General features: G+C 60.4%; 1 protein-coding gene across 6 annotated transcripts in view; it reads left to right on the top strand.

Moving 5' to 3' along the window:
• TBC1D22B (TBC1 domain family member 22B) overlaps positions 1-12,882 on the top strand; it is a 67,821-nt gene that overhangs the window by 14,080 nt on the left and 40,859 nt on the right. For all 6 annotated transcript variants that reach the window (XM_075910332.2, XM_075910329.2, XM_075910330.2 and 3 more), the window contains exon 8: positions 1,201-1,315. In XM_075910332.2, the coding sequence (XP_075766447.1) occupies positions 1,201-1,315 (115 nt within the window). The remainder of the gene's footprint in view (positions 1-1,200; positions 1,316-12,882) is intronic.

The following is a 12,882-nucleotide window of genomic DNA, read 5'->3' as shown; positions in this document are numbered from 1 at the left end:
GGACATGCCCTGGGCCTCCAGAATACGTGCGCGAAGGCGGAGAGCTACAGTGGTGCAGCTCGCCAGGCGCTGCGCTGCGGGAAACGTGCCTGCACGGACAAGGCCTGGCTTGTCCTCTTACTGCAAAGCTTCTGGGGCCCTCTGGTAAAGGCTGATGATCTGAGCTAGGGGCTGGCCGGGATGCCATGTATGAAAGGCCCAGGTTTAGCTGATAAAGTAACTGAGCGTTGGTCCAAAAGCTGACGTTGTTGGAAACCCGCTAGCCGGAGTAAGCTGCCCTGCTGCCTTGCCACCCTTGTGGGAGCGAGGCCGAGAGTCCTGGCCTGTGTTGTCCGAGGGGCAGGTTTAGTGGTGCTGCTGGGAGGCACGTGCAGCTTGGTGGGATTGCCCAAAGTGCAGGCGAGGTCAGTCTGCCGGAGTCCCGAGGACTAGTTTATATAGCAGGAGAATCTGGAGTCTGCGATCACAAGGGCTAGGCACAGGGAGATGTGGGAAGCAGTCACAGTCCTCGCTAATCCCCAGGGGCTCAGGAAAGCCCTTGAGCATCCTGCTTGTCGAACCATTTCCAGGTCTGCGGCTGGGCCCCTGAGATGTTACTGCAGAAAACAGGCGCAGCAGCCTGGCTCCTGACTTGGGTGTTCCGTAGTTGGGAGCAGTGTTCCCGCTAGCCTCTTCCAGCTGCTGGGCTTTTCCCATCCGTGTGCAGAGTAAATGTTAAGTGCACCGAGGCCTGTGCGGATGTGCACCACCAGTAGATGCACAGTCCTAGCTGTGAGCGCTCTGCCAAACCGCCCAGTGCACAGGGACCGGCTGACAGTAGCGCAGCAGTGAAAGGGCTCTGGCTTGTGTGCAAGTGGATGTCTTGAGTGACCAGCTCTGTCAATTCTCAGCCCAGACAGCCCCTGAACTCTTCCTGGCCTTCGGAAGGGCCTGAAGCCACGGCTAGGGCAGCGTCTGGATCTTAGGCACCGCTGCTGATGTTTGGGGAGGTGTGGGCGGGCGGACAGAGGAGGAGCTGGGATTTTGGTGCCTGCTTCTTTAGCTTGCTTATTTTTGAGCCTGTGGGTGTGGCTGCTAGAGATGGCTCTGCCACCCCACCCCACCCCACCCTGCCTGCCTGTATGCCTCTCACGTGCTTCTTGGCCTTTCCACTGAGCCTGGCTAACACAGATGTCCGGCTTTCCTCCTTGCTTTCCATAGATCTTTGAGAGAATTCTGTTTATCTGGGCCATCCGACACCCAGCCAGTGGCTACGTCCAGGGAATTAATGACCTGGTCACGCCGTTCTTTGTCGTGTTCCTCTCCGAATATGTTGGTAAGTGACAGCTGAGGCCCAGAACATGCAGTTGCCTCCGGTGTTACAATGGGCCTCTACTGTTAGCGCAGAGAAGCTTACCCTGCGGGAGAGAGGGTCTCTTGGCTATTTTGCTGCTCCTTAGCCTGGCTGCCCCCTTCTCCTCCTGGACTGGCCTTTCCACGTAACCTCCAGGGCTCAGCAGAAGCGCAAGTGCCAAGGGTGCATTTCCATTTGAATGTGCTGACTCTGGCTGGCGTTTTCCGTGTAGAGGAGCCAAGGCTTTGCTTAAACCCATCCCTGAATTTCTCTTGCTCTTCTGGCTGGAGTTCCGATCTGGCACTCGCTCCGCTCCCGAACGCAGGCGCCATACAGGGGACCCTGTTCAAATTAACACACACAAATAAGATTTCTGCTACAGCTGATTCACCAGAGAGCTGGCCTGTTCCCTTGGCTGTCTTGCCAGGCCAAAGCAACTAGCCTGCTTGTGGACGGCAGATCAGTCACCGTGGGAGCGGAGGGGAGCTGCTGAAGCATGGCATGGTGCTGCCCTGTGCGGCTGCAGGTGTTCGTGCAGACAGACAGTCCCTCCAGTGGTGGGTTGAGAGGAGCAGGGTTGAGGATGGGCTCTGTTGTATTAATTGTAAAGCAGTAAATGAGCCTGGAGAGTCCTTGCAACAGGTCCCTAGAGCCCTACCCGGTGTGTCTTAGCAGTGAGGCAGCCTGGGTGTCAGCCCCCAGCCGGCGCCAGGCTGTATCGGTGGGAATGAGCTTGGCAGGGTTTGGGTTACGCACTTTGTCAATGGCTTGTGGATGTTAGGGATGGGGAGGGACAGCAATGGAGGGAGATTAGACAATAACTTCATGACAAGATGCTGAGATCCAAAGAGGTGTCGTTTTATGACCATTAAAACACAAATGTCAACGTCATCAGTCGGATATCTGTAAGGGAAGTGGCCTGAAATCAAACTCCACTAACGTCTCGGCAACAGTTGTCTGTCTGTGCCCACCTGTAGACATCCGGTCTGGAGAGGCAGGCTGTTCAGCGATGTGGGAAGAGTCTGACACTTACCGATTGTTTACTGATGAAAAGCGCGTCTTCCACACAGCTGGGGTTGCATTATGATGCTCCCATCACTTAGCCTGGATCCTGTATCTCTGCCTAACAGATCTTCTTTCACTGCATGCCATGTCCCTCATCCGCCCCTTCTCAGACTGACGCCTCTGCCCCAGCACGGTCCCTGTGTGGCTGGCCCTTGGCAGCCATTGCTGGCCTTGTTGTTACTCTTCTCTGCACTCGCTCCCATGGGTCTGTATCTTCGTGGCCCTGAGGCCCACAGGACGAAGTGCCATCTTCTCAGTCGGCAGGGTGCCAGCAGGGCAGTGCAGAGAGGCTCTGCGGTGACGCAGTGTGTGCAGCCTAAAGAACCTCTTTCTCCCCGCGCCACGTGGCCCGTCAGTCCCTCCGTTAGCATCCCCTCTCCTCATACATTAGCCCAGCATGGACTAGTTGCTTCCCCCCCTTGCTGCCTCTATCAGAGGCACCGTCTCTGCAGAGGCAGCAGGGAAACGGGGCGAGTGGGGATTGAAACAGTCTCGCTGCTCCTCTCCCTTGGGGATGTACCAGAGCGGGGCAGCACGCAGGCCTGCTCACCTGGCTGACGAATTGCAAGATAACACCCCTAAGCCGGGGGCAGGGATTGCCTTGCATGCCAGAGCAGCAGCAGCATCTTGCATAGAGGTCAGTTCCCCCATCCCTTAACTCAGTGGTCCCCAAACTTTTGAGGCTGCTGGGTGCCCGGGGGTGGGGCCTTTCACGCATCGGGCACCAAGGGGCGGGGCCGCACACGCCGTACGCCCGGGACCGGCGCCACTCCTGCCATACGCCTGGTGCCCGGGGCTGACACCGCTCCTGTGCTGCACGCCCAGGGGCAGGGCCACCCATACGCCGCGCACCCGGGGCCGGAACAGCCCATGCGCTACACGCCCCTCCCGCACGCTCTGGCCTGGCCTGCCGGCGGGGAGCTGCATTGCTGTTTCCCAGGGTGCTCTGCAGCAGTCTGCTGTGTACACAGCTGCCTTGTGGGTGGCCAGAGACACCTCCGCCAGCACCCGATCTCTCGCTGGAGAGGCGGGGCCGTGTGCCCGGAGCACTGAGGGGGAAGAGAGGCGGGGCCGTGTGCCCGGAGCACTGAGGGGGAAGAGAGGCGGGGCCGTGTGCCCGGAGCACTGAGGGGGAAGAGAGGCGGGGCCGCGTGCCCGGAGCACTGAGGGGGAAGAGAGGCGGGGCCGCGTGCCCGGAGCACTGAGGGGGAAGAGAGGCGGGGCCGCGTGCCCGGAGCACTGAGGGGGAAGAGAGGCGGGGCCGCGTGCCCGGAGCACTGAGGGGGAAGAGAGGCGGGGCCGCGTGCCCGGAGCACTGAGGGGGAAGAGAGGCGGGGCCGCGTGCCCGGAGCACTGAGGGGGAAGAGAGGCGGGGCCGCGTGCCCGGAGCACTGAGGGGGAAGAGAGGCGGGGCCGCGTGCCCGGTGCACTGAGGGGGGGGGGGAGGAGAGGTGCAGGGCCGCGTGCCCGGAGCACTGAGGGGGGGGGGAGGAGAGGTGCAGGGCCGCGTGCCCGGAGCACTGAGGGGGAAGAGAGGCGGGGCCGCGTGCCCGGAGCACTGAGGGGGGGGGGAGGAGAGGTGCAGGGCCGCGTGCCCGGAGCACTGGGGGGGGGGGGGGAGGGAGAGGTGCAGGGCCGTGTGCCCGGAGCACTGGGGGGGGGGGGGAGGAGAGGTGCAGGGCCGCGTGCCCGGAGCACTGAGGGGGGGGGGGGAGAGGTGCAGGGCCGCGTGCCCGGAGCACTGAGGGGGGGGGGGAGGAGAGGTGCAGGGCCGCGTGCCCGGAGCACTGAGGGGGAAGAGAGGCGGGGCCGCGTGCCCGGAGCACTGAGGGGGAAGAGAGGCGGGGCCGCGTGCCCGGAGCACTGAGGGGGAAGAGAGGCGGGGCCGCGTGCCCGGAGCACTGAGGGGGAAGAGAGGCGGGGCCGCGTGCCCGGAGCACTGAGGGGGAAGAGAGGCGGGTCCGCGTGCCTGGAGCACTGAGGGGGAAGAGAGGCGGGGCCGCGTGCCTGGAGCACTGAGGGGGAAGAGAGGCGGGGACGCGTGCCCGGAGCACTGAGGGGGAAGAGAGGCGGGGACGCGTGCCCAGAGCACCGTCCTGCCTCTCTTCCCCCTCAGTGCTCCAGGCACGTGGCCCTGCGCCTCTCCTCCCCCCCCCCTCGGTGCTTCAGTCACGCGGCCCCGCCTCTCTTCCCCTTCAGTGCTCCGGGCACACGGCCCCGCTTCTCTTCCCCCTCAGTGCTCCGGGCACACGGCCCTGCGCCTCTCCCTCCCCCCCCTCGGTGCTCCGGGCACACGGCCCTGCGCCTCTCCCTCCTCGGTGCTCCGGGCACACGGCCCTGCGCCTCTCCCTCCTCGGTGCTCCGGGCACACGGCCCTGCGCCTCTCCCTCCTCGGTGCTCCGGGCACACGGCCCTGCGCCTCTCCCTCCTCGGTGCTCCGGGCACACGGCCCTGCGCCTCTCCCTCCTCGGTGTTCCGGGCACACGGCCCTGCGCCTCTCCCTCCTCGGTGCTCCGGGCACACGGCCCTGCGCCTCTCCCTCCTCGGTGCTCCGGGCACACGGCCCTGCGCCTCTCCCTCCTCGGTGCTCCGGGCACACGGCCCTGCGCCTCTCCCTCCTCGGTGCTCCGGGCACACGGCCCTGCGCCTCTCCCTCCTCGGTGCTCCGGGCACACGGCCCTGCGCCTCTCCCTCCTCGGTGTTCCGGGCACACGGCCCTGTGCCTCTCCCTCCTCGGTGTTCCGGGCACACGGCCCTGCGCCTCCCCCCCCTCGGTGCTCCGGGCACACGGCCCTGCGCCTCTCTCTCCTCGGTGTTCCGGGCACACGGCCCTGCGCCTCTCCCTCCTCGGTGCTCCGGGCACACGGCCCTGCGCCTCTCCCTCCTCGGTGCTCCGGGCACACGGCCCTGCGCCTCTCTCTCCTCGGTGTTCCGGGCACGCAGCCTCGCCTCTCTTTCCCCCCCCTCAGTGCTTGGGGGTGTGGTGGGCCCTGAGCCCACATTTCTAGTCTCCTTTCCTTCCCGGTGGGGCGGGGCTGTAGGTGGGGTCGAGGGCCTGTCTGCTGCCCCAGCCATGCTTGGGCCCGGACGCAAAGGGCAGTGCATCCAGCTGGGACGAAGGGGGGACTGGAAAGTGGCACAAAGCACCTGCACCGTTGGGGCACTCCAGCTGTGAGCGGGGTCATGGGATCTTCAGTGCCCGGTGCTGGTCCAGCCGGAGTCGGCCATCGGGTGTTCCCTCCCTCCTTCCTGGGTGAGCCCGAACGGCCAGCACCCCTGCCACAGCACGGAGGTGGGGGAGGGAGGCCTCCCAGCCATGTCATCAACTGCAGGGAGTCGCGCCAAGTTTTCAAATGCTACCGCCACCCTCTGTGGGCCTGAGGTGCGGCAGGGAGAGGCAGAACCCAGCAGCGCTGCTCCCAGCCAGAGAGCCTGCCTGCTGCTCCGCCGGGCGCTAGATGAGCGGGAATGAACAAAGAGTTAAATACGAGGCTGCGGCTCTAAACCTCAGCTCTGGGCTTGGGGCCGGGTCCCACATGAGCCACGATGGAACCTGAAACAAACTCTTAGGTCAGGATCCCCGCTCGGGCCATTATTTAGCACAGGTGAAGTGCAGAGAAAAAACCCAACAACCACCCTCCCCGCAAGCAGGGCTGGCCTAGGCGCTGACTGGTCTTGCCTTGCAATTCGCATTTCTCCCCTTCCTCCATTCGTTCCTGTAGCAGCAGGAGTCTGGGGCATAAGCCATGAAGCTGCTCTGAATGGGAACTGGAGATTTGCATCCACTTCTGGGCGCCACGTTCCAGAAAAGCTGGGGCAGGTTGGACAGAGCCCAGGGAAGAGCAGCACGGCTGCCGACCGCTCTGGAAGACGTGGCCTGTGAGGGAAGACTGAACGCTGGGTTTGCTTAGTCTGGAAAGGAGGAGACTGAGAGGGGACGTGCTAGCGGCTTTCATGCACATTGCAGGGAGGAGAGACACACATTACTCCCCTTCGCCGCAGATGACAGCACAAGACGCCCACCTCTCGGGTGGTGAAACACTGGAGTAAGTTGCCTCGGGGAGTTGGGGACTCTCCAGCACTGGCGATGCTTAAGAGCAGATGTGACAAACATCTGCCAGGCATGGTCTAGATCAGAGAAGAGGCACCCACAGCCCAGGGGTGACCTGGCCCACTGCTTGATTTCATCTGGCTTGCAGCAAGGCTCCGTGCTGAGGGCTGGGAGCGCTGAGACTTGGTGCCCTGCCGCTCCTATCCCTGATCCCACAGGGCTGGATGGCAGTGCTGGCTTGCCCCACTGAAGGGCACAGCTGGGGGCGCCAGGCCATTCAAAGTCTGGTCAGCTTCATGCAGCTGCTGGCAGCGGCCAGCATACCCCTGTGGCCTGTAGGTGCTGGGGCAACCAGGGAAGCTCCATTTGCTGCCCCTGCACTGCCAGGACCCAGGGCAGTGCTCCCCCCCAGAGCTCCCTGCTCACACCTCTGCCTTGGGGCTGGGGGCAGCAGCTGCTTCCAGGAGATGGGGCAGGTAGAGAGCCTGCTGGCGCCCAGCTGAGAGCCACACCACCTGGCCGGCGCTTGCACCCCATGTCCCAGGTCAGAACCTCAGTTCCCTCCCATATGACGGACACCCACATTCCCCCCTGGAGGCCCCTCCCACACCGAGCCCTCATTTCTAGCCCCACCCCAGAGCCTAGAGGAAGCTCTGAGCCTCTGCTACTCCCTTTCTGCTGAGGGGCTGCCCACGGCCCATGAGTGATTTATTTTTAATCTGTGGGTCCACAGCCCCTGATAGAAACCCCAGGTCCCCCCTGCCCCCTCCCGGTCTAGCTACTACTCGAAGTGCAGGGTCCTGGACTAGACCAGTTCCCACACATCTGCGAGTTACGAATTTCAGGCCCAGGGTGGATTGGGATTGTCAAAGGAGCTGGCTGGCTGTGGCGTGTGTTAGTATTGCAACAGCGTCTGTCCTGGAGAGCCTCTGCCCTGACGAGCTTACAATCTGAGTAGCTACGGCAACCTGCCCAGAGCTGGCAAAGGGACCCAGGTCTCCTTACGCAGCCTGTGCCCTGCTGAGGAGGGAACTCTCCCTTTTGCCAGAGCCCTGACGCCAGGGCCAGCCCTAGAGGAATGCAGGGCCTGGAACAACCCCCCTCCCCCCGCAGGCCTCGGCACCTTCATCCTCTTCCCAACCCTGCTCCACTGCACCCTTCCCCGAAGCCCCTACCCCGTGAGCCATGCCCTGGGGATTACCAGGGGGCCTGGCGTGGGCTGGCAGCAGGGTACTCAGGGATATCCAGCCGCCTGCTCCGCTCTGCTGCCCTCTCCTAGCCGGGTTGCTCCTCTTCACCACACCCTGGCTCCAGCCTGGTCTGGGGAGGGGAGCAGAGCTGAGCAGGCGGGGAGCTGGGTCTCTCCACTTCCCACTGCTGCAGTAACTGGTGGGGGGGGCCCCAACCACTGCTGCCCCGTGCCAGGGCCCCCCCGGTAATCCCTGAGGCCGCCCTGGGCCCCGCCAGCTAATCTCAGTCTGGGGGCCTTCCTATCCCTTGGGACCCAGGGTGGCTGCCCCAACCCATCCTATGGCTGGGATGCACCGGGCTCTGGGGTCCCATTGTCCTCTTGCCTCGTGGCACAATCTCTGGGCAGGGCATCTCGCTGGGCTGAGTTGTGAGCTCTCCCAGCCCTTCCTAGTGGCGCACAGGCTGCTGCTGCCTTTCAGGGACGAGCCGGCAGCTGCGTTAGCCTCCTAGTCTGCAAAGCCTTGAGTCCGTCCTCCCACTCCCAGTGCCCAGAAGAGCCCCTGTCATGCCCAGGGCTGGCTGCAGTTACTGGCGCTCCTCGGCCCGGTGTGCCTGGGGAAGGCACCTGTCAGTTCAACATCGCTCGTTGCCGGCCCGAAGACGTTTGAGCCACCAGGCCTGTGCGCCTGGCCACCAGCCTCGCCCAGAATCTCCCAGCAGCAGTGCTCTGTGGGAGCCTTCCACAGCCGCCTCTTGGCTCGGCACCCTGCTGCTCCTGGTATCGCCTCGCAGCTGCCAGGCTGCTCAGGGGGAGCAAATCCGCTCCTCTGCCAGCTGGAAATGGGCATCGCTGGTGGAAGCGCCCAGTGGGCTGCATGTCTCCGGCGCCGTCCCCGTCAGGCGCTGCCGTTCATTATGCCTGTTGGGCACTGCGGAGCACCCTGGTGCTGGGCAGACAGCACACACAGCTGCTGGTTTCAGCTCGCGCATGCAGCACCAGTGGCAATTGATGGGAAACTGTGGAAACGGCCCAGAGTCTCCTGCTGGCCAGGGACGGGAGGGAGGAATGAGCCTATTGGGCAGACAAGGGCAGCCAGGCAGAGCAGGGTGTGATGTGTTCAGCTCCAGGCCTTGTCTGTGGCAGTCCCCAAAATGGAACCAGCTCTCGCTGGCAGGGGTGGATAAGAGTGCCGTGGGGCCCAGGGTAGCGCCGCGGGGCCCAGGGTAGCGCCGCGGGGCCCAGGGCAGCAAAATTTCACGGGGCCCCCCCTTTGACACAGCGCATGTGCCATGGTGCCAAGGCGCATGCGCGGGGCCCGGGGCAGCTGCCCTGCTCGCCCTGCCCTAAATCCACTGCTGCTCGCTGGCTTTAACCACTAGGCCATGCTTCCTACAGTGCCTTTTAGTCCAAACCCTGCAGACCCGCAGGGAGGGGAGAAATGGGGGCTGTCGCTGCCAGGATAAAACCTGGGTGGGAGATCCTGCACAAAAGGGGATGAGCCAGCTTATCAGCCGGGTGTTTAATGGCCTGCCCAGGGCTCTGCCTGACACCTGCTGCAGACATGTTCAAGACACCTCACCTGGGGCAGCGGTGGGAGAAGTTTCCTCCTTGCAACTAGCTCAGGGGTGGGCGATAATTGTTGATGGGGGAGGGGAGGGGGTCACTCCAAGATTTTGGAATGTGGTCAAGGGCCTCACTCTTCCATGATATTAATGGAGATGCGGGGCCTGGGATGGAGGTTGGGTGCAGAAGGGGGCTTGGGGTAAGGGACTGGGGTACAGGGGAGACTGGAGTCTGGGAGGGAGTTGGGATGAAGCAGGCGGTTGTGACCTAGGGCAGGGGATTGGAGTGCAGGGGTTCGAGATGTGTCCTAAGGTAGGAAGGAGATTGTGATCTGGGGCAGGAGATTGGGGCCGGATCTGGGAGGGGGTATGGGTGTAAGAGGGGGACAGAGGGTTTGGGTATGTTGGGGGGCAGGGGGAGAGTTGGGGCAGGAAAGGGCTGGGGTGCCAGAAGCAGGCTGTGGCAAGAGACTTACTTGCCAGCTGCCAAACTAGTTTGCCTGCCTGCAGAGCTTAAAATGTTTCCCAGCCAGCCTGTTTGCCTGGCCATGTGCTTCATGAATAACTGAGCCCAGGAGAGGGGGCGTGATTCTTCTTAGCTGCCTCTTATTCTAACAAGCAGCTCCCGTTGGCTGGTTTCCCCCAGAAAATTGCCGTCATCTATGTGTCTGACAATTTTATTCTTTACTGTAGTTTCAACTAATTTACCCGGTACTGACAGTAGACGTACCAGTCTGTAATTGCCCGGGTCACCTCGAGAGCCCCTTTTAAATATTGGCTTCATGTTCGCTATCTTTCCAGTCATTAGGTATGGAAACCAATTTAAAGGATGGGTTACAAACCACAGTTAATAGTTCCGCAGTTTCACATGTGAGTTCTTTCAGAACTCCTGGGTGAATGCCATCTGGTCCCAGTGACTTGTTGCTGTTTACTTTTTCAATTTGTTCCAAAACCTCCTCTAATGACACCTCAATCTGGGACGATTCCTCAGATTTGTCATCTAAAAAGAATGGCTCGGGTTTAGGAATCTCCCCAATATCCTCAGCTGTGAAGACTGAAGCAAAGAATTAATTTAGCTTCTCCGCAATGACTTTATTGTCTTTAACTGCTCCTTTTGTATGTCGATCGTCCAGGGGCCCCACTGGTTGTTTAGCAGGGTTCCCGCTTCTGATGTACTTAAAAAACATTTTCCTATTACATTTTGAGTTTTGGCTAGCTGCTCTTCAAACTCCTTTTGGGCTTTTCTTGTTATATTTTTACACTTAAATTGACTAAAGTTTATGCTCCTTTCTATTTTCCTCACTAGGATTTGACTTCTACTTTTTAAAAGATACCTTTTTATCTGCCACTGCTTCTTTTACTTGGTTGTTAAGCCACAGTGGCACTTTTTTGGTTCTCTTACTGTGTTTTTTAATTTGGGGTATACCTTTCAGTTGGGCCTGAATTATGGTGTCTTTGAAAAGTTGCCATGCAGCTTGCAGAGATTTTACTTTAGTCACTGTGCCTTTTAATTTCTGTTTAACTAACCTCCTCGGTTTTGTGTAGTTCCCCTTTCTGAAATTAAATGCCACAGTGCTGGGCTGCTGAGTTGTTTTTCCCACCATAGGGATGTTATATTTAATTATATTATGGTCACTAGTTCCTGTGCTCCACTCAGGACTAAATCAAAAATTGCCTCTCCTCTTGTGGGTTCAGAACCAGCTGCTCCAAGAAGCAGTCATTTAAGGTATCAAGAAATGTTATCTCTGCATCCTGTCCCGAGGTGACACGTACCCAGTCGATAGGGGATGGTTGAAATCCCCCACCCTATTTTTTATTTTGATAGCATCACAAATCTCCCTTAGTCCGCCAGATGTGCTGCTCCCCTCCCAGCCTGGGTTTATTCTGCAGGGTTCTCCTCCCAGCAGAGCAGCTCGTTTCTGGAGCCATCACTGGATGTGCTCGTGGTAGTTCCCAGGCCAATATTGGGCTTTTCCTGTAGCCTGCTGTCAGGGCCGGCCCACAACATTTTGGCACCTGAGGCGGGGAGCTCAAATGACGCCCCCATGCCCCTCGCTTGGGCCAGAACTTTGAAAGGGCTCAGTTCTGCCTCTTCCTGTCCACTCCTCTCATGGGACTGCTCTGCTGCCTACCCCAGTAAAGGAGAACTAACAACTTAAAATGCCTCGTTCAAAAGTCCATCTGCGCCAGCACAGACAGTGTTCTACACTCTGGGCCCTTGGGGCGCCCCTCAGTGAGGCGGCCGCCTCAGTTCACCTCCTGGTAAGGGCAGCCCTGCCTGTGGCTTGGGCAAACCCTGGGCTGCCCTGTAGAGTGGGTCTCTGCTGCCAGCAAGGGAGAGGGGGCTGGGGCTGAGTCCCAGTCAGGGTTCTAATGCTGTTTGCGACCCGCGGCGTGACTGCAGGCGAGTCGCTGCGTTTCTCCCTGCCTGTTTGCCCAGCAGCAGCCAGGGGGTAAAGATGCTTCCTTCTTGCCTCCAGGCGCAGGGGGGCTTGTGTGACTGGCACCTGGGGCAAGAGTGCTAATGGGACATAGCACGCCAGAGTCCCCCGGGGGCCTTTCTCCACTCGCCATCAGCCCAGCAGCAGGGCAGGCGCCACTGGCAGCAGAGAGCTGGGAATGGCTCAGGGCTTGCCGGCTTGGAGCCAGGGCAGGAGGACGGAGCCTGAACAGAAACTGCTGCAAGCACTCAACCGCAGACCAAGGATGTCATCAAGGGCACCCCTGCCCTGTGGGTCCAAAGGGCTGCCTGCTAGATCTGGTGGCATTGCTCTGTCTGAAGCCTGGCCTCCAGATCTACTCTATGTGCTTTGCTGGGCATCTCTCAGCGCAGGTTAGTGCACGAGAGGGTTGCTGTGGGGCCAGTCTGCCATTCCCATGGCCTGGCGGGATGGGTTAGGGTTACAAATGGGGTCAACTCTCCTGCCCCCCCAAGCACTTTGACCAGGCTTTCCTTCCCAGCCGGGACTCCTGGGTCTTCCCCACCCACCTTCCAGAGACACTGTGCTGCTGATCCAAGGAGCTGGTTCGTCCCCTTCCGGCACTTGGCGTTCATAGACCCCAGCATTCGCAAAGGCAGGCTAGCAGCAGGCTTAGGGGGAGCGGGGTTATTGGTAGGTGTTGATAAATGCCGATTTCACTGCACACAGACAAACCCCCGAAGTCCAACAATAACAAGCAAAGTTACAGATGGGCAAAGTGCTTGAAAACGTCGGGTCAGAGTCCAAGGAGTTAAACGTTGAATCAGCTTGTCCCAAGTGGCTTGCAGGTGGGGGGGTTGTCTGAAGGACGTTTATTTTGTATATTCTGGCACATGGTGATGACAGTTTGTGTTTCAGTGATTAGAAGTTTTCACTGTTTCAATCTCAGCATCTACTGTCGTTAAGTCGCTTTGTCTGAGCCCCGTCCCGTCCCACAACCCGGAGAGTGTCAACCAATGAAAATAAAACGCTGAGAAAGAAACATCAAATTCGCCATCACAATGGCCGGAAACGAACTTGGAAACCTGCCCAGGCTAGCTGTAAGCAAGGTGGCCGTTGGCCGCGGCGCCCTTGCTGCGGTACCTGGAGATGGGTGGTATGGGCGTTGGATAGAGCCCTGCAGGGCCGCGGCTCGTGTTGGCAGATACAGATTTCGTATCTACGCAGGGTTCTGCATTGGAGGCTTCCTGGCAGCCTGC

This window comes from Pelodiscus sinensis, chromosome 27 (assembly GCF_052426305.1).
Source record: "Pelodiscus sinensis isolate ZL-2025 chromosome 27, ASM5242630v1, whole genome shotgun sequence".
Taxonomy (NCBI): domain Eukaryota; kingdom Metazoa; phylum Chordata; order Testudines; family Trionychidae; genus Pelodiscus; species Pelodiscus sinensis.
The sequence above is the reverse complement of the archived record's forward strand: the minus strand, read 5'-3'. Positions and strand labels throughout refer to the sequence as shown.